Source organism: Dama dama, chromosome X (assembly GCF_033118175.1).
Source record: "Dama dama isolate Ldn47 chromosome X, ASM3311817v1, whole genome shotgun sequence".
NCBI classification, from domain to species: Eukaryota; Metazoa; Chordata; class Mammalia; order Artiodactyla; family Cervidae; genus Dama; species Dama dama.
The window spans coordinates 61,019,568-61,040,498 of NC_083714.1; the positions used below are offsets into that span (position 1 = coordinate 61,019,568).

The following is a 20,931-nucleotide window of genomic DNA, read 5'->3' on the forward strand; positions in this document are numbered from 1 at the left end:
ATATGATGCATGGCTGGTTGAATCCACAGATGAAGAATCACAGATAAGAGGTGGATTTTCAACTGTACTGCGGTTGGCACCCCTAACTGTGGCCTTGTTCAAGGGTCAATTATGCTAATACTAATTATGCTGTAATTATGCTAATATTGTCAGGACTAAAGTTTTTACTCTAAGAGATAGGAGATAAAAATATAATATCAAAGGATTTAAGTAAAAACTCTGTAATTTTTAATTTGATTTGGGTATATAGCTATAAATTCATGATATATTTTCTTTTAAAAAATATTTCCTAGCACTGTCCACCTAAAGAGGCTTTGAAATATGACCAACTTAGTATAAATATGCACCCACCTAGCACCCTGCCATTTCCCATTAAAAGAGACAAGGATCCCTTGAAGAAACGGCTGATTTCAGCTCCTAAACAGAAAATGGACTGGATATGCTAGAAATAGGATATCCTATCATTCTAGAACTATCAGGGCCATCTAGGGTTCATAAGCAACCTAAAGAGGTTTCAATTGGCCAAAAATGGAATATTCTGAGTACCAAGAAAACTCTAGTAGCTGTGGTAGATTGAAATATATCAAGTATGCTAAAAAAATTTATGATTCATAATGGTACCAAAATAAACACATTTAACTGATCACCTTTTGAGGAAGGACAAAGAAACAAGGATTTATCCTGCCTTTCTTGTAAGAGTACCTTAGAGTAATCAAAGGATTGGTAGGGAAAAGTTATTTCTATAAGGATTTTCACTAATAAATGATAGATTTAGAATATCACTACACTGCAACCCCTTTCTAAAATAATGGATCTATGCAATGATCACCAAAGACAGCTAAACCATTAGGTGAAAAGCTGACAGGGAACTTTTCAATGAGTGGATGAGACTGATGATACCTGAATCAACTGTTCAATCTTAACATCACCAAAAGACAGCCCATTAGACATTATGTATAAACAACATCCTTGCCAAAAATCAAACGTGATTCTGATAAACACTCTACATCAACCAGCTCATAGTAAATACAGGGGATAGAGGAAGAACACTCAATGATATCAAGGAGATTCAATCAGCAAAATCCAGAAAGTGAGAATCTCCACAGGAAAACCAACCAGTTTCTTCAAAAAGTAAACTGCAGGGACAAAGAAATTAATAGGGAAGGGTACTTATAAATTAAGAGGCTAAAGAGACATGTTAATCAAATGCAATGTGTATACCTTGTTTGAATCTTGGTTTGAACAAACCAACTGTAACAATCAAGCGTTTTGAGATAAGAAAGAAAGTGAAGTCACTCAGTCACGTCCAACTCTTTGCGACCCCATAGACTATAGCCTCCAGGCTCCTCCATCCATGGGATTTTCTAGGCAAGAATACTGGAGTGGGTTGCCATCTCCTTATCCAGGGGATCTTTCCGACCCAGGGATCAAACCCAGGTCTCCTGCACTGCAGGCAGACTCTTTACCATCTGAACCACCAGGGAAGCCCCTTTTTTGAGATAAAATAGTGCCAAATCTGAACGTTTACTAGGTATTTGATGACATTAAGGGATAAATGCTTATTTTCAGGTGTGATAGGAGTATGAAATTATGTTTAAAAATTTAAGTCCTTTATGTTAAAACTCAAGCTGCAGTATTTGCATATTATATAATATAATGCCTAGAATTTGCCTCAAACAAATCCAAAGGGGTTAGTGGAAAGTGGGCGAGAGTACAGCGAAAACAAGTTGGGCCACGTGTTGGTAGTTACTGAAGCTTGGTAATGGGTATATGTGGTTTGTTATACCATTCTATACTTTAATATGTTTGTAATTTTCCATAATACAAAATGAAAGAAAAAAATAGTACAATAAAGGAAACAAAATCTTAATATATCTACTTAGCTCAGGAGTGAATATTTATAGAGTCATAAGAATATAGGGGCTTCCCAGCTGGCTCAGTGGGCAAAGAATCTACAATGCAGGAGACAGAGCTTCAATCCCCAGATGGGGAAGATCTCCTGGAGGAGGGCATGGCAACCCACTCCAGTACTCTTTCATGGAGAATCCCATGGACAGAGGAGCCTGGTGGGCTACAGTCCATAGGTCGCAAAGAGTCAAACAAGAATGGAATGACTGAGAACACACACATGCATAACAAACAGACCCTAAATAATAGTGAGACCAATTTGGAGGCTATTGCAGCAGTCTGAGAGAAGATGGAAGCTTGGACTGGAGTGGCAGTGATTATGATAGTGATAATGGTGATGGAAATAGAAAGAAGAGGGTGGAGTCAAGATATTTTAAGAAAGAAAAACTGAACCCAATAAATAAATAACAAAACCAAAGAACCCCCACCCCTGCCCCACAGCACCAAAAAAAAAAAAAAGGAAAGGAAAACTGAAAGGACTTGGAGATAATTAGATGCGGCTGAGGAGGAAGAGGTGGGATTAAGACAGAGAAATCTAGAGGAATACCCTACTGGCCTAGTGGTTAGGGCTCTGCACTTCCACTGCAGTGGAGCATGGGTTCGATCCTTAGCTGGGGAACTAAGATCCTGGAAGCTGCATGGCCCAGCCATAAAAAAGAGAAGTCAAAGATGATATATGTTTCTAGTACATGTTGCTACCATTTACTAAGGTGAGAAAAAAAGGGCACACTTGGAAAGGGAAGAGGATAAATTTAGTTTAGGGCAATGTTTCTCAACCAGAGGTGATTGTACTGTACAAAAGATATCTGGAGACATTTTTGGTTGTCACAACTGATTGATGGTCCCTAAGGGCAGAGGCCAGGGATGCTGCTAAACATCCTACAGTGCACCTAACAGCCCAAAACAATAAATAATTATTCAATTCAAAATGTCAATAGTGCAGAGGTTGAGAAATCTTGATGTGGGCCAATGCTGACTTGAAGAGCTCTGCAGGACAATGCTCAAGAGGGAGCTGGAATGAAAATATAAGTTTAGGAGTTGTCAATTTATAGGTGGTCATTCCAATTATCTATCCATCTAGTCAAAGCTATGGTTTTTCCAGTAGTCATGTATGGACATGAGAGTTGGACTATAAAGAAAGCTGAGCACCAAAGAATTGCTGCTTTTGAACTGTGGTGTTAGAGAAGACTCTTGAGGGTCCCTTGGACTGCAAGGAGATCCAACCAGTCCATCCTAAAGGAAATCAGTCCTGAATGTTCATTGGAAGGACTGATGCTGAAGCTGAAACGCCAATACTTTGGCCACCTGATGTGAAGAACGGACTCATTTGAAAAGACCCCAATGCTGGGAAAGATTGAGGGCAGGAGGAGAAGGGAATGAGAGGATGAGATGGTTGGATGGCATCACCGACTCAATGGACATGAGTTTGAGTAAAACCCAGGAGTTGGTGATGGACAGGGAAGCCTGTTGTGCTGCAGTCCATGGGGCTGCAAAGAGTCAGACACGACAGAGCAACTGAACTGACTGACTGATTCCAATCATCAGCTATAGGGGTGTGCAATCTCCCATGATTATATTCAAAAAGAAGGCCAAGGGCAGAGTTCTGGAGGACACCAACACTTATCATGGGAAATAAAATGAGAAAAAGATCCCATGAGAAAGACTAAGAGATTTTGGCCAGTGAAACAGGAGGAAAACCATCAGAGAATGGTATCACAGAAACCAAACAAAAACAGTGTTCCCAAGGAGGAAAATAAGAATAAGAAGTGGTGCCAAAGGCAGAGAAAAGTTGAATAAGTTACGGGCAGAAAGTTTCCATTAAACTTGGCAAAACAGAGGTCACTGATAACTTTGGAAAGATTGATTTCTAGGGATTATTAGGGGCAGAAGCAAGAACCATCAGATTTTTTTTAAAGAGATGAAATATACTGAGCATGCTTATGAACTGAAAGAAAAGAGCTGACAGAGGTGGGGGAAAGGAGTAAATAAATAGGTAAAAGAGGGAATGTAATGAAGGAGCAAGGATCCTGGGGAGAGAGGAGATGAGTCCATGATGGTGTTTCAAGAAGAACAGCCTTGGACAGGGAGAAATGACAGCATTTCAATGAGATAGGAGGAAAAAGGGGGGTAAGGTTTCAGCAAAATTGGTAGATGGTAGGGGAAGTAGCTAAGAGAGTTCTCATCTGATGGTCTTAATTTTCCAGTGAAGAACCACGCACAGCCATCTGTCAAAAGCAAAGGTAAACGTGATGGGATAGGAAATTCGAGGAGAGGTAAGAATTTAGAATAGTCACTGAATACAATGGGAGAAGATGCTGATAAGGGTCATGTAGGAAGATTTTTGGAGAATGATGCTATGATGAGAGCTATGTCCTGGCCAGGAAATCTTTGAGGTCAAGATGTATCCCATCAGAAGGAACCACCAAGTGTCAGAAAGCTGATGGATACTGGTAAGTATAAATAGGGAACAAGTATGTCAGTTGGGAGTCTTGTTTAGTCCTTGTAAGTAAGGCTTTTGCCTTTTTAAGTTCCAGGAGGGCAGGCATCATGTTTGAGTCATCCCTGGATCCCCAGCACCTACCACAGTACCTGACCCATAGTAGGTACTCAGTAAATAATGGGTACATGAAACAGAAGGATGTAAAAATGTCATGATGTAGATGTCTTATGCCCACTCCGACATCTCTCATTATATTTTTCAACCTTGTTCTGCTGAAAACACTAGCCTTCCCACTATTTCAGACATATGCTACCTGCTATCCTGTCCTCATCAGTACCTCTATGTTCTAAATTTTCCCCCTATTAAATTCCTTGGACATTTGACATTTGCAATAATGGATGCAGTTCTCTCTCCTCCTCTCCATCCTCTCTGAAATGAAACACTAGCAATGTTCTCTCTGACGTTAAGAGGTACACTTTCAGAACAGAACCCCTCCTCCCCTGCAGCACTAGATGCGGCTCTATTATTAAAATGTCAGGGTTGCTGTAGTTAGACTGCAATGCCCTGGGTCATCTTCAACCAGCCTTTCTTTGCTCCTTATTACCTGTGCCACTTGATTGTGTTTCTCAGGGATGTTTTTCAGATGGTTAAACCATACACAGTCTACGTCCCTGTCTATGGAAAGAAAAAAAAATTTGATTTACATGGTTTTCTTCCTAAAAGATAATGTAGAAGAATGTCTGGCAACTCAAATCCTCTCCTCCAAAGAGGCATATGCAGATGTGAAGAAGCAAAGTACCTAATTCATGCTCAAAGACATTTTTCAAAGGAAAAACCTGCTTCCTGGTCTGGCCATTAAAACACCTATTCTTAACAGAGCTAGTTCTCAATATTTTCTCTCGTGCCACAAATGCATGATATGACAATGTATGCTTTCTGTTCAGATTTTAAGAGGGAAATAAAATGTAATGGGTTTTGTTTTTCTGTTAGTGAATAACAGAACACTGACGTCATATACTCATTTAATTCAGTACACAGGGGGGAAAAAAGAAACCCAAGTGCCTGCCCTAATGAACTGTAGTTTAAGGCATATGGATATTAAACAGTGTGACTAATATAAAAAGATGGTTTTTTCAAGTGGATTTATTGAAAATGGGCAAATGGAAAGTTCAGGAATGGAATCTGGGAATGGATACTGGAATTAAGTCTCAGAAATATGACAGTGTGATTTCCCTCAAAGAACTCACCTTCCCTACCAATTCTTTTAAGGTAGATTTATCACAGAAAGCTCTAATTTTCAGGGACTTAGGGATGTAAAATAGAAAGGGCATCTCTCTAATAAGCAGGAGACCGCTGTCAGTACAGAAAGTAATATAAAACGAAGACAATAATGATGACAATGATGACAACAGTGATGATAATGAGAGAGCAACAGTACCAGCATTAACATTGATGAAGTGCTTACTAGGTCTCAGGCATATGGTTTTTACAGGAAGAAAGCTGGGGGCAGAGGTTGATTGCTAGCACTATAATAGAATAATTACTCACCAAAAAGTATCCCCAATTAACCTTGTTTTTTTATGTCTTTTTTATTGAAGTATAGTTGATTTACAATTTTGTGTTATTTTCACATGTACAGCACAGTGATTCAGATATATACACACATACATATATATGTTCTTTTTCAGATTCTTTTCCTTTACAGGTTATTACAGAATATTCAGTATAGTCTAATATATAGCACAAGGACCTGTGCTATACAGTAGGTCCTTGTTAGTTATCTGTTTTATATATAGTAATGTTGTGTCTATGTTAATCCCAAACTCCTAATTTATCCTTTCCCCTCACTTTCCCCTTTGGTAACTGCAAATTTGTTTTGTGTTTGTGGATCTATTTCCGGTCTGCAAATAAGTTCATTTGTATTATTTTTTTTTAGATTCCACATATAAGCAATATAATATTTTTCTTTATCTGTCTAGCTTACATCACTTAATACGATAACCTCTAGGTCCATCCATGTTGCTGCAAATGGGATTATTTCATTATTTTGTGGCTGAATAATATTCCATTGTGTATATATACATACCACATCTCCAATTAACCTTGTGATCATGCTCTGAATCAGAGGCTTCCAATTCAACCTTCTCCTTTGGGCTTCCCTGGTAGCTCAGATGGTAAAGAATCTGCCTGCAATGCAGGAGACCCAGGTTCGATCCCTGGGTTGGGAAGATCCCTGGAGAAGGGAATGGCAATCCACTCCAGTATTCTTGCCTGGAGAATTCCATGGACAGAGGAACCTGGTGGGGCTACAGTCCATGGGGCATCAAAGGCTTCAAATTCAACCTTCTCCTTTAAATCCACCATATTTCCCACTCCTCTCCACTCCCACAGACACTGTTCTCTGCAACCTCCCCTTTCCTCTCAGTGTTTGGTTTGTTATTTCTACTAGGCACATGCTTCAGCTGACCTCTCCAAGTTCCCAGGTAGTACCCCACAGTCTGTGGATTGTCACAGAGAAGGTGGACTTATTTCAGTAGCCATCAATGACAGGCTGGAGAAGGCAGAAGGACAGGATAGGGACAACAGGTCAATTAAAACCAAGCAGGACAACAATACAAAGAATGAAAGAGTGTTCTCTGGATGAGAAAAAAATAAAAGATGCTTGATTGGGAGGTATGACTACATGAAAGTCCATGGCTGAGAAGATAAAAGCACTCCATAAACACTTTATAGAAGAAAAAGAGTCCCAATCTTTCCATAAAGCAGGAGCTGAAAAACTTTTTCCATAAAGGAAGTGTGCATGTGTGCTTAGTTTTGTCTAACTCTTTGTGACCCCTGGCCATGGCCCACCAGGCTCCTTTGCCCATGGAATTTTTCAGGCAAAAATACTGGAGTGGTTTGCCATTCCCTTCTCCAGGGGATCTTCCCAACCCGGGGATCAAACCCATGTCTCTGGCGTCTCCTGCAGTGGAAGACAGATTCTTCACCACTGAGCCATCTGGGAAACCCAATAAAGGGCCAGAGAGTAAATAATTTTAGGCTTTGCAGGCCGTATGGTCCCTATCACAACTATTTAACTTTGCCATAGCAGTGCAAAAGTAGCCACAGATAATCCATAATGAGTGAGCCCAGCTGTGTTCCAATAAAACTTTATTTACAAAATCAATCAGCAGAGCAGATGTGGCTTTTGGGCCATAGGTTGTCAACCTCTGCCACAAATTAAATTCTGACTCTCTGCAGCCTCATTATAAGTTTTCCAAAGTCTGAGATCTTTTTAAGAAGGTAGCAATGTGTACTGGTTGAAAAAGTGGCTTTGCATCAGATCGACCTAAGTATAAACCTTAGATCTGGCACTTTCTAGATGTGTGTCCTTCAGCAAATCATTTAACCTCTTGGGTTTCCCTGGTGGTGCAGTGGTTAAGAATCTGCCTGCCAATGCAGTGAACATGGGTTTGATCCCTGTTCCAGGAAGATTCCACATGACATGGAGCAACTAAGCCCATGTGCCACAACTACTGAAGCCTGCATGCCCTAATGCCCGTGCTCTGCCAACAAGAGAAGCCACCACAATGAGAAACCCACACAACACAACTAAAGAATAGACCCCTGCTTGTTGCAACCAGAGAAAGCCTGTGTGCAGCAACAAAAACTCAGTGCAGCCAAAAATTTAAAATTTAAAATAGACAAAAGTAATAAAATCACTGAGACTCAAGTATTCATCTGTAAAATGATAGTGTCTACCCCTCAGTGTGACTGGAAATAGTAAAACAAGACAATGATGCATGTTACTCACTTAGCATAGAGCCTCGTCCCCAGCAAGTGCCCAGGTAAGTATTAACTGATATTATTAGCAATTAAGGAGACTTAGTAGATAAAGGATAGGGAAGTATGGACTTACAGAAGGTATAATAGGATGGAGAAAACAACAGAGCCCCTTGGATCTGGGTCCAGTTGTTGTCATATTGACTCCATTAAGCCCTTGAAGGTAAAATTATCTAGTCTCTGAAAAATTTTCTTCTGAGCTTCAAATTTCACCTGCAAAAGAACATAAGCAATGAAACAAACAACTTCAGCAGTATCAACTCAAAGAATAGAAAACAAACAGGATGAGAGAAAGTAGTCCCATGAATCCTTGGGTCATGGTCTCAGCAGATAAGGAACTCAGAATGATGGGACAGCCACAGATCTAACATGGTATTGGGAAAAGGTTAAGTGAGCTCTTGTGTAAACTCATCGTTCTATCTGACCTTTCAGACTGAACATTCTAGCTATATGTTAGTGCTGTCCAGTAGACCTGCTGTGATAATGGAAATGTTCTCTATTGGTGTTATGTTCTCTATAATACGGCAGCCTACACTAGCTACAGGTGGCTACTGAGCCCTTGAAAAGTGATTCATGCAACTGAGGAACCAAATTTTTCACCTTATTTCATTTTAATAGCAGTTGGCTCTGCTATCATGTATGACAAGCATTCTTACTCCATACTATGCACAATACTCCAAACAAATCACAGGGCTCACAGGAAAATGGGGTTGTGCACTCACATTCCAAACTTTTATCAGTTACATTCACAGAAAATGTAGGAAACTAATAAAAACAACACAGTTTTCTGCATGTTAAATGGTTAAGCAATGTATAAATGGGATGGCACGTTACCACAAAGACCTGAAACTTGCTTGTGGAAGTGGCTATCCACTTGTGAGTTACCATGAGATGGTGAAAAGAGGATTATGTGGGTGGAACAGAAAGTTCTCATAGCAGATGTGAATGGTTGTGGCTCATAACACACTCAGTGAACTGGGGAAGCCGGGAGATGTATGATATGTGTACATGTGTCATTTTATGAATTCATACCCAGCTCAGTTCAGCTGGGTATGGATACCCTTTTATCTTGTGTTTCTTATGGATGAAGTCATTCCTAAGCAAACATGAAATCTGCATTATGTTCAATTGTTCCCTAATACCTCAATCTGTTGGAACAAATTTTCATTTTCAAAACAAGCATTAGAGCAGAATTGACTGTATTTAAATTTAAATAGCCACATGTAGCTAGTGGCTACCATGTTGGCAAGTGCATCTATATATGAAGCAAGAACAGTTGCTACACAGCTGTAAGTATCACAAACACAAAAAAAAAATCAAGGAAGAAAGGAAACAGGCATTTGGATATAAGGCTCTAGTGTTTGGAAGACATAACTGGCCTAAAGTGAAAATTTCAGATTCATTAGCATATTGCTTTTCTAAGGACCTGTTGGGGCATCCGGGTAGAGCTTTCCAGCCAAGTTTCCTACAACTCTAGTACCTGATGGGATGGAATAGTGAAGACTTGAGCTGGGTCCCTACCTTGAGCTGTTCTTCATAGCTCAGCCTCCAGAGTGGTGTCACAACATCAGCCAGCCTTGAGTAAAATAAACCAGGTACCTAATTCAATATCTAAATATGTACTGAGCCTCTTACTCCGCAAAAGTACTTCCTGCCGCCAACTGCTCAGGCATTTTACTCGTCATTCTCTAACTCTCAGACCCCCGGGGAGATAAGAGTCTGGGAGAAGAGCCCATTTTGGTGCTATCTGCTTAACAAAGCTGAACAGATGGGCAAACCTAATATAAGAAAAGTCCAGATTTATCAGGAGGTAATTAATCATATTACAAAAAGGCTTCACTGTTGGGTTCCTTTAAATAGCTCACCTCCCTAACGCTTTTAAAATATAATTTGATTTAGAAAACACAGTTGTTGCATAAAATGAGGTGTATTTGTATTTGCATGACTGCAATGGGACTATTCATTTCTAATCCATCTCATCTCCAAGTCCCTTGTTTTCAGCAGACCTATCCTGGACCTTTTTAGACACAGGATCACAGTTTAATATCCCCTTTCTGCCAAAAACACATATAAAGACAAGAATATTTTCTGCAGTCCCAGAGCATTTCCGCCAGCATTCCTTAGATGTTTTCAGTTTGTCCTGGGTATCCTACCTGAGGTGCCCTCTGAATCCTTGCAACACCACATTGCACATCAAGCCTACAGAATTTCAACAGGCCCAGAGATTCAGACTTGTTAAAGGGAAGGGCCTTACCTTTCCTGCCAGAAATCATCTAGTGGTCCAAGATGTCTTGGTTTCTTCTGACTTTCCTGTCCTCTTTGATGTTTCTTGGCTATCACCTGGGTGAAGTTTTCTTTACATGCTGAGCCCAGAAAGAGCTGTGACCAACCTGGAGGTTTTCTGGCATACCAGGGGAGCAGCCCTGGTTTGGAGAAGAGACCCATTCTGGAGAGGAAGCATCTTGGGCTGTGCACTGGGACTCTTAATAACTGACAACAACAGAAACACTGAAATTCACCAGCAGGAATGGTGGACAAACAGAAGTAGGGAAACAGAAGAACAACTTCAAAAGTCCTTCATTCATTTAGAAACCTTACCCAGCACCTAGCACAGTGCCTGGCAGAGAGTCACTGCTTGGCTGAACTCAATTACTGTGCTCCAAGCACTGGCTATGGCTCCCAATATAAAAAGATGAGGAAAAGATAGTATCTGTCCTCCAGAAAAGGGTTCAACTCTCTGGACACACTTTTGTGGCCAGTCCCTCTCCATTCTACACTCCTACTAAACAACCCATCAACCAACTAATATTTAGTAAGTACTGACTATGTGCCAGGCACTGTGCCACACTAGATACCAGAGGGGTTACAAAGGTCATAATCTATTGAGTAATTTAGGAGACCAAGCATGGACACAGGAAAAGACGAAATAATCCCCTATGCCTGGTTCCTGATGAGTGCTCAGGAAAGGTTTCTCACAGTAAGCAGAACATGCACTGGGTCTTAAAAGATGGCAGGGAGGTGAATCAGATATTTGAAGGACAGTGGCTCGATCAACCTGGCTAAAATGGTAGTTCATTTTAGGGAACAGGGGAAATCAGGTTGAAAAGTTCCACCAAAGGGTTATTTGGAAGAACTTTAATGCCTGAGTAAAATGTGGACTTTATTGTGAAGGCGATTGTAAGCTGATGGAGGCTTTACATAGAAAAATTAAGATGAAACACAGAGGTTAATAAAAAGCAAAGTCATGTTTGAGGCATGTGTTTGAAATGGTAAGGAAACATCCAAGTGGAAACATCTAACAAGTAGAGAAGCAGTACAATTCAGGAGAGAAGTCAGGGTGAGAGACTTAGTCAAGTGTCTACAAGATTAAAAAGGAGCTTTTAGCAAAGATAAGAGCAAAATGACAAAACCTGGGAGAAAGGCAATATTTGGAAAGCAAGATGAGATGCTGGTAACCCAGCTGAATCAGGGGATTACAGAGCTTGGTGGCCAAGGGAGATGACTTTTGGCAAGAGCATTGACCCATTCAGTAAGTCTGAGTCCAAAGAAAAACAGGAAATAAGGCAATGGGAAATGGTAGGCAGTAGGGACAAAAGAGAGTTTGAGACCTTAGGAGTACAGACCCTAGAGTCAGGAAGACCTGGGCAGTTCCCTGGCTCTATCACCTACTAGCTAGGTGGCCTTTGGCAGGTTAATCATTCTTTCTGATCTTCCTCCTTTTCATCTGCAAAATGCAAATAATAATGGCACCTACCTTATAGAGTAGCTGCAAGAGTTAACAAAGGATAATTAATAAAAAGCACTAAGCGAAACATTAAATAGAGATGATGTTTGTAAAACTCAGAACGCAGTGTCCAGTGCCTGGGAAAAACTCAGTACATGTTAATTACAACTGTCATGATGTTTAAACACAGTATGGGACTGAGTGGGGGTGGCAATAGTAAAGGAAGGGAGCAGAGGGGGAAAGAATAGTGGGAATAACTATGAGTCAAAAACTGGAAGTGTTAGAACAGGTGAATGACCTCACTTTGAAAAGAGGTAGTAATCCCTTTTTCCCAACACAAGACTTTGTGTTGTTGCCTATTTATCTAATGGTGCGTGATCATTGATGTGTAACTTTTTTAAACACCCAGGACACGTGAATGGACTCAGACACCTCACTGATCTGTCATGAAGTAACTTTTTTGCCCTTGCCCTCTACCTTGGATTTCATCTTAAGTCATACTTTAATTCAGAATGAAATATATTTAAAGTTTAATTATGGAATAGGTTTATTAACAAAGATTCTTCCATGGCTCTATTACCACAAAATTAGTATGCATGATCACTAAGTAATTTAAAGGAAGCTGACATGAGTGCTATAATATTTAGCCATATAACATTTTGTATGTTTACAAAGTACTAAAGAAAGTAACTGTCATAACATGGAAGCATTCTGGTGGGGGGGGGTGGTTAAATTTCTAACAGGATAAATGTAAGTTGGCCCAGAGTTCAGGTGTTAACATCAGTTCAGTTCAGTCCCTCAGCCGTGTCCGATTCTTTGTGACCTCATGGACTGCAGCACACCAGGCCTCCCTATCCATCACCAACTCCCTGAGTTTACTCAAACTCATGCCCATTGAGTCAGAGATGCCATCCAACCATCTCATCGTCTGTCATCCCCTTCTCTTCCCATCTTCAATCTGTCCTAGTATCAGGATCTTTTCCAATGAGTCAGTTCTTTGCATCAGGTGGCCTAAGTATTAAAGTTTCAGCTTCAACATCAGTCCTTCCAATGAACATTCAGGACTGATTTCCTTTAGGATGCACTGGTTGGATCTCCTTGCAGTCCAAGGGACCTTCAAGAGTCTTCTCTAACACCACAGTTCAAAAGCATCAATTCTTCAGCACTCAGTTTTCTTTATAGTCCAACTCTCACATCCATACATGACTACTAGGAATACCACAGCTTTGGGACAGACCTTTGTTGGCAAACTAATGTCTCTGCATTTTAATATACTGTCTAGTTTGCTCATAACCTTTCTTCCAAGGAGCAAGTGTCTTTTAATTTCATGGCTGCAGCCACCATCTGGAATAATTTTGGAGCCCCCAAAATTAAAGTCTGTCACTGTTTCCATTCTTTCCCCATCTATTTGCCATGAAGTGATGGGACCAGATGCCATGATCTTAGTTTCCTGAATGTTGAGTTTTAAGCCAGCTTTTTCACTCTCCTCTTTCACTTCCATCAAGAGGCTCTTTAGTTCTTCATTTTCTGCCATAAGGGTGATGTCATCTGCATATCTGAGGTTACTGACATTTCTCCCAGCAATCTTGATTCCAGCTTGTGTTCATCCCGCCCAGTGTTTCTCATGATGTACTCTGCAAAGAAGTTAAATAAGCATGGTGACAATATACAGCCTTGACATACTCCTTTCCCTACTTGGAACCAGTCTGTTGTTTCTTGTCTAGTTCTAACTGTTGCTTCCTGATCTGCATACAGATTTCTCAAGAGGCTGGTAAGGTGCTCTGATATTCCCATCACTTGAAGAATGTTCCACAGTTTGTTCTGATCTACACAGTCAAAGGCTTTGGTGTAATCAATAAAGCAGAAGTAGATGTTTTTCTGGAACTCTCTTGCTTTTTTGACAATCCAGCAGATGTTGGCAATTTGATCTCTGGTTCCTCTGCCTTTTCTAAAACCACCTTGAACATCTGGAGGTTCACAGTTCACGTACTGTTGAAGCCTGGCTTGGAGAATTTTGAGCATTACTTTACTAGCGTGTGAGATGAGTGCAATTGTACAGTAGTTTGAGCATTCTTTAGCATTGCCTTTCTTTGGGATTGGAATGAAAAGTGACCTTTTCCAGTCCTGTGGCCACTGTTGACTTTTCCAAATTTGCTGGCATACTGAGTGCAGCACTTTCACAGCATCATCTTTTAGGATCTGAAATAGCCCAACTGGAATCTCACCACCTCCACTCACTTCGTTCGTAGTGATGCTTCCTAAGGCCCACTTGACTTCTCGTTCCAGGATGTCTGGCTCTAGGTGAGTGATCACACCCTCATGATTATCTGGGTCATTAAGACCTTTTTTGTGCAGTTCTTTTGTTTATTCTAGCCACCTCTTCTTAGTATCTTCTGCTTCTGTTAGGTCCATACCATTTCTGTCCTTTATTGTGCTCAGTTTTGCATAGAATATTTATTATCTTGGTATCTCTAGTTTTCTTGAAGAGATCGCTAGCCTTTCCCATTCTGTTGTTTTCCTCTATTTCTTTGCACTGATCACTGAGGAAGGCTTTCTTATTTCTCCTTGCTATTCTTTGGAACTCTGCATTCAAATGAGTATCTCTTTCCTTTTCTCCACTGCCTTTCACTTCTCTTCTTTTCACAGCTATTTGTAAAGCCTCCTCAGACAGCCATTTTGCCTTTTTGCATTTTTTTTTTCTTGGGGATGGTGTTGATCCCTGCCTCCTGTACAATGTCTTGAACCTCCATCCATAGTTCTTCAGGCACTCTATCAGATCTAATCCCTTGAATCTATTTCTCACTTCCACTATATAATCATAAGGGATTTGATTTAGGTCATACCTGAATGGTCTAGTGGTTTTCCCTACTTTCTTTAATTTAAGAAAGAAATTTAAGTCTGAATTTGGCAATAAGGAGTTCACAATCTGAGCTACAGTCAACTCCTGTTCTTGTTTTTCCTGACTGTATAGAGCTTCTCCATCTTTAGCTGCAAAGAATATAATCAATATGATTTTGGTATTGACCATCTGGTGATAGCCATGTGTAGTCTTCTCTCATGTTGTTGGAAGAGGGTGTTGGCTATGACCAGTACGTTCTCTTGGCAAAACTCTATTAGCCTTTGCCCTGCTTCATTCTGTACTCCAAGCCCAAATTTGCCTGTTACCCCAGGTATTTCTTGACTTTCTACTTTTGCATTCCAGTCCCCTATAATGAAAAGGACATCTTTTATGGGTGTTCATTCTAGAAGGTCTTGTAGGTCTTCATAGAACCATTCAACTTCAGCTTCTTCAGCATTACTGGTCAAGGCATAGACTTGGATTACTGTGATATTGAATGGTTTGCCTTGGAAATGAACATACTCCAACCAATTCCCAGAAAAGTGCATGTGATTAAGAATATGGGCTTTTGGGTCATGTTCGGGACCCCAGCTCTGCTTCTCACTAGCTCTATGACTTTGGGCAAGTTACTTAAGTGCTATGAATCTCAGGGTCCCCATCTATAGAAAGAGAACTGGTAACACCTACCTTTCAGGGTTGTGGTAAGAATTAAATGACCTCATATATGGAAAGCACTCAGGACTGGGCCTAACACAGCAGGTGTTCAACATGTATCACCGTCCTGCCTCAGGCTCTGATTCAAAGTGTGTCACTTGACTTCTCTGTGCCTCAATGTGTCCAACCTGCAAACCTGGCAAGATGTAACAATGTATGTGAGTGCTGTGAGGGTAAAAACTATTATTGTTGTTGTTTAGTCGCTAAGTCGGGTCCAACTTTTTGCGACCCCATGAACTGTAGCCCGCCAGGCTCCTCTGTCCAAAGGATTTCCCAAGCAAGAATACTGGACTGGGTAGTCATTCCCTTCTCCAGAGAGCTTCCCAACGCAGGGATCAAATGTGGGTCTCCTGCACTGCAGGAAGATTCTTTACTGACTGAGTCACCTGGAAAGCTCAAAAACAATTATGTGGAAACTTAAAAAACAGCACACAGGGACTTCCCTGGTGGTTTAGGGCTTAAGAATCAGCCTTCCACTGTAGGGGACATGGGTTCAATCCCTGGTCAGGGAACTAAGATCCCACATGCCTCTGAGCAACTAAGCTGGCACGGAACAACTCTAGCGCCTGCGTGTTCCAACTACTAAAACCCGTGCGCTCTGGAGCCTGCACACCACAACTATTTGAGCCCGTGTGCCACAACTAGAGAATTGGTGCATTGCAACAAAAGATCCCACATGCCACAACTAAGACCTGATATAGCCTAATTAATTAATTAAAACACACACACACACAAACCTTCCTAACCTCAGTGCTTGCTGCAGTGTGATGAAACTTAAGGCTCACTCTGCACCACCTGTTAATATTATTAAATGTGTGACCTGTGAAAGACCTTTTTCCAAGGTGAGACACATGTGTGTACTTAATATAAGGAAAAGCAAAAGCCAGAGAGAGGAATTGAGTGAAGGTGCAGGAGACAAAGAACAAAGAATGGTTTGGAGGGGGCACTGAGGAGGCCCCACTACAGAGAAAGGGAGTGGTGCTCATCCAGGAAAGGGGCACTGTCCCTCCAGCTGGCAAGGAAGGAAGGAAGTTGCATGCCTTAGTGGGGTTGGCAGGGGAGCTGAGGTATTTGAAGAAAGCTATCTCTACCCCATAACATCTAGACTTTTGGGGAAAGTGTGGCCCCTTTCCCTCCTGACTGCCACAATGACTGTGCTCCATCTGCCTCGTACCCCTTGTCTTTCTAGATTTCCTTCTCCAAATGATCAGATATAGTCTACAGTAGACCTCTACTATTTCAAGGTGCCAACCAGACATCTCTCCTGGTAAAGAACCTCTCATCATACTCAGTAATTTCTGTAGTGAAATACATGTTCAGATGCAGTACAGTAATACCAAAGTGAGTTATATCTGTTTCTTGATGATAGAGGGGGCATTTGTTCACAGAAAAGACTATTTTGTTTTCATAGTGTTTCCTGTTTTAAGTAAATGCTTGGGTTCAAAAAAAAAAAAGACTGTGACAATCTCTCTACTTCTGCCTCAGGAATTGATCAGAAAGGGCACCCAGGGTCCAAAGTCGGCAGACATGAAGGTAAACTAAGTCTCCAGGACTGAATAGCGAACCAGCCTGAAATGCTCAGAGAGGTTCAAAGCAGAGACTGTGTGGTAGGTCTGATCCTCACACAGCCATGGATCTCCTCGGAGCAAATGTTCACTCGCGGAAAAAGATCCTGCTTACATTCTCCATTCACCTTTCTTTCAGTTGACCTGGTCCCAGACATACTTCCTAGCTAAACCAGATGGACAGACGGGTTTACTGCCGCATCCGTGACTGCAGCCCTCGTGCCGTCAGGCTCTTCCTTCCCCCACCAGACCCCCATTCAACAGCCCCACCATCCCTTTCCTCTTTGGGCAAGTTCTGCCCACCGAGTCTGTAAGAAGCCTAACAAGAAGAGACACTAGGAAAGGCTACTACTGAACTTTGGCCGCCTGCAGGGTCTGGGGAGCCGGGAACCCGGAGGTCAGAGGGCAGACAGACGGACGCAGGGCAGGACGCGCCCAAGTGCAGCCAGCGTGGGGTCGTCCCCTCCCACCCCGTCTACCTTCCCCCCTCCCCGCCCGGCGGGCAGTTTGGCGCAGTAAGCAGTTTTCTGTACTGTAGGGAATATTCAAGTCGGGTTTTCGGACACTTCACGCACCCCTCTTACCTTCTGTAACCAATACAACCCGGAGGCGGTCAACGAAAAGACTAAGCTAAGGGCCCGGATCGCAGCCGCTGGGGAGAGTCACTTCCTGGTGCGCACGGCGCCGCGAGTTCCCGAAAGCAGGCGCGGCAGGACGCGAAGTTTCTGCCCAGAACTAGCGGCCCGGCCCCGGGCAACCGGTCTCAGGATCCAGTCACACGACTTTGCCCGCGGCACTTCCTCTGGAGACGTTCCGCCAAAGCACTACTGGCCCTACAGCCCGGCGCCTCCGCGCCCAAGTTCCCCCCACCCCGCCCCTCTGCGTGACCCTGCCCACTGCCTGCTCTCCTCACCCTCCCATTGGTGGACCTGAATAAACTTCCAAAATCGCTTAGGAATCCCCCTGTGGTGTAATCAGCCCTAAGCCTGTCCCGGGTGCTTGCCCTTTAACTCTTTGAACTGAAAGAACAGTTTTCTAGTGGTAGAGTCACAGGCATCAGATCCTTAATGGAATGGAAGATTGGGAGATGTAGAGTTTCCTCAAATCACAATGTTGATGGATGCACACGTGTGTGCTGTAAAAAAGTTACTTTAACAGAATAAAATTTACAACAAAGCGAATCTCATTTTATGACACTTGATTTGTATGCTTAATTGGGCTTAAATGAAAGCACTTTATAGTCAGCAGTTATTTATTTATTCAAAGCAAAATATGCCTATTATGTGTGAGGCAATGTATTACCCTAGTGAGTACAGCAGTTAAACATGGGCCAGCAACTCACTTAACAGCCATGCGACCCCCATGAACTGTAGCCCACCAGGCTCCTCTGTGCATGGAATTCTCCAGGCAAGAATACTGGACTAGGTAGCCCATTCCCTTCTCCAGGGGATGTTCCTGACCCAGGGATGGAACCCAAGTGTCCTGCATTGCAGGCGGATTCTTTACAGGCTGAGCCACCAGGGAAGTACACTGTCCACCAGACCAAGGTTCAAAGCACAGATCTGCCATTTATAAGCTGTGTGAATTTGAGCCAATTACATAATTGCTGAGTGCCTCAGTTTTCTCATCTGAAAAAAATGTCCATAATAATTGCACCTATCTCACTGGGTTGTGAGAAAGATTAACAAAGTTAATACATGCAAGATGCTAAGAACAGAGTAAGCACACACTCAATAAATGTTAGCTATTATCATTCAAAAATAATTGTATATACTGTGTGTGTACACACACGTGCACACATGTGAATATATACCTTTTTTAAAAAGAGATTTTTATATGATGTACAAAATAAATAAGCTACAAGGATGTATTGGACAGCACAGGGAATTTTCTATTTTTTAATATATAAAAAATTTGAGTCTCTATGTTGTACACCTGAAACTAAGAGTATTGTAAATCAACTATACCCCAATGAAAAAAAATTTAATCCACTAAAAAAGAAAAGAAGAAAAGAGAGACTTTTGCTTTCCATTTCTAAAGACTTGAGCAGGTACTCACCTTGACTCAAATTGTGGCCTTCCTAACTGCTCTAATAGCTCTTGAGCAAAATGGGAGCTCAAACTGTTGCTTCAGGTTTCTAATTCTATGCTGAGCTAGTAAGTGAGACCAGGCCAGAGACTGCACCTTCAGGTCTCTTCTCTCCCCTTTTAATTCTCTCTTATTCAGAAAGTCAGCCCTACTCTTTTCCTCACCTCTTCTTCCCATTTCTTCTTCTGATGCACTCTGATCCTTTATCATTCCTCATCTTGGCATCCTTTGTTGTGCCTATCCCAGAGCCAGGTGTCCAATAGGAGCTCAATAAATATTTGATGAACTGAATTGAATCCCACCTCCTCTACTGAAAGGAAAAGTGCATCTTTGGTCACCCCCACCCCCACCTCCTCTGAGCATCCAAGCAAACTCATTTAAAGCAGGTCTACTATTTGAGAAAGGAAAACCCTGAGGTGTGCAGAGAGAAAAGAGATTAAGGAAGCTATAATGTAATTATTTATCCATTAACACTTTTATATATGTTTAATATGATAAACCATGGTCTACTCTACAAGAGAAATCATTACATATATAAGAGGGGAAAGAAATATCCCATATTATGGAAAAGGTTAGACTCTTCAACTGGCAAGTCAATAAATGAACATGTCATAGATGATAAAACATATTGTTAAATTAAATAAGAGCTGAAACCAAAATAACCTTTGCTTAACTTTGTTATCAGCAAACCAAATCACTACAAAGTGAAGTCTCTAGAAAACTGTCAAATATTCTCATTTTGGACAAGGAAAGATTTTCTGAGGCTACGGAATTAGCTCTCAGAAATAACATGCATTAAAATCACTTGAAAAAAATAAAATAAAATCACTTGGCAGTGAGGTCTGGTTCGGTTGCATTAACCACGTTCTTTAGGTGTGCTTTCCTGGCCTCTTGGCCTGTGTTAGAGGCCACAAGGGATAGACACAGACCGCGCCCTTGAGAGTGTGTGACCTGATGGAAAGATAAGACGCACAAAGTCAGAATATACAACCATGGGTTTTGGTAATTCCAGGAAAGCAGCAGATCTTCTTGGTAGTCAAGGAAGGAAGAGAATGAGATGCATAGAACTTTAATCACTTGAGAGGAGGTGGGGGCTGCAGCATGAAAACACGAATGAGCAATATGTGTCCATATGTGTCCAAGGTCCAAGGCCCAGGAGGAGGCAGGCCGAGTTGGAAAAGATTATGGTGCCTTTTTCCCGTGCATCTTGCTGGATCTTAGATCTATTGGACTGCCAGGGAATTCCTCCTACTGTATTTTTATACATTTTGGCAAATTAAATATTTTTATTAAATAGAATAAAAAAAGAAGGATCTGAAGTTGGAGTGCTGGGATGCAGGGTTTGATCTAGTTCCCTTAACAACAGGCAACTGGTGAAGAGTTTTTCATGAGATGTTCCTGGAAGGGAATTCTAGAAGCTGTGTCATCAAGATGGGAGGTGCTGAGTCTTTGTACCAAGGCAGGCTACACTGTATTCTGTAAGAGTGTTTTAACATGTGCACAGAAGCCCATGAGCAACTTATGCAGGGGATGATTGTAACACACGTAGGTTTCTGAGCCCTACTCCACACCTACAGAATCGAAATCCCAGGGTGGGTAGGGCTCAGGCCTATTGGGCTTTTAATAAGCACTCCAGTGATACCCATGAAAATTTGAGCCCACTACCAGGCAACAACTCAAAATTCCAGATGAATGAACTGAAGGTAAAAAAAAAAAAATCAAATCATAAAAGCCCTAAAATATAGATGATTATACCTCTAAAATTTGGACATAGGAAAACTTTAGCAGTGCGAGAAACCACCATGTAGGTAGATTTTATGACACAAATCTG

The 20,931-nt window shown here is 41.6% G+C and overlaps 1 protein-coding gene across 1 annotated transcript in view; it reads right to left on the bottom strand.

The window, feature by feature from the left end:
- Window positions 1-12,069, bottom strand: part of TRMT2B (tRNA methyltransferase 2 homolog B) — a 48,288-nt gene extending 36,219 nt beyond the window's left edge. Inside the window, 9 exon segments of the mRNA XM_061137579.1 lie at window positions 4,953-5,023; window positions 6,816-6,857; window positions 6,860-6,899; window positions 8,247-8,336; window positions 8,339-8,383; window positions 9,692-9,746; window positions 10,425-10,745; window positions 11,925-11,936; window positions 12,050-12,069. Coding sequence (XP_060993562.1) covers window positions 4,953-5,023; window positions 6,816-6,857; window positions 6,860-6,899; window positions 8,247-8,336; window positions 8,339-8,383; window positions 9,692-9,746; window positions 10,425-10,745; window positions 11,925-11,936; window positions 12,050-12,069 — 696 coding nt within the window.
- Between the last annotated feature and the right edge of the window lie 8,862 nt (window positions 12,070-20,931).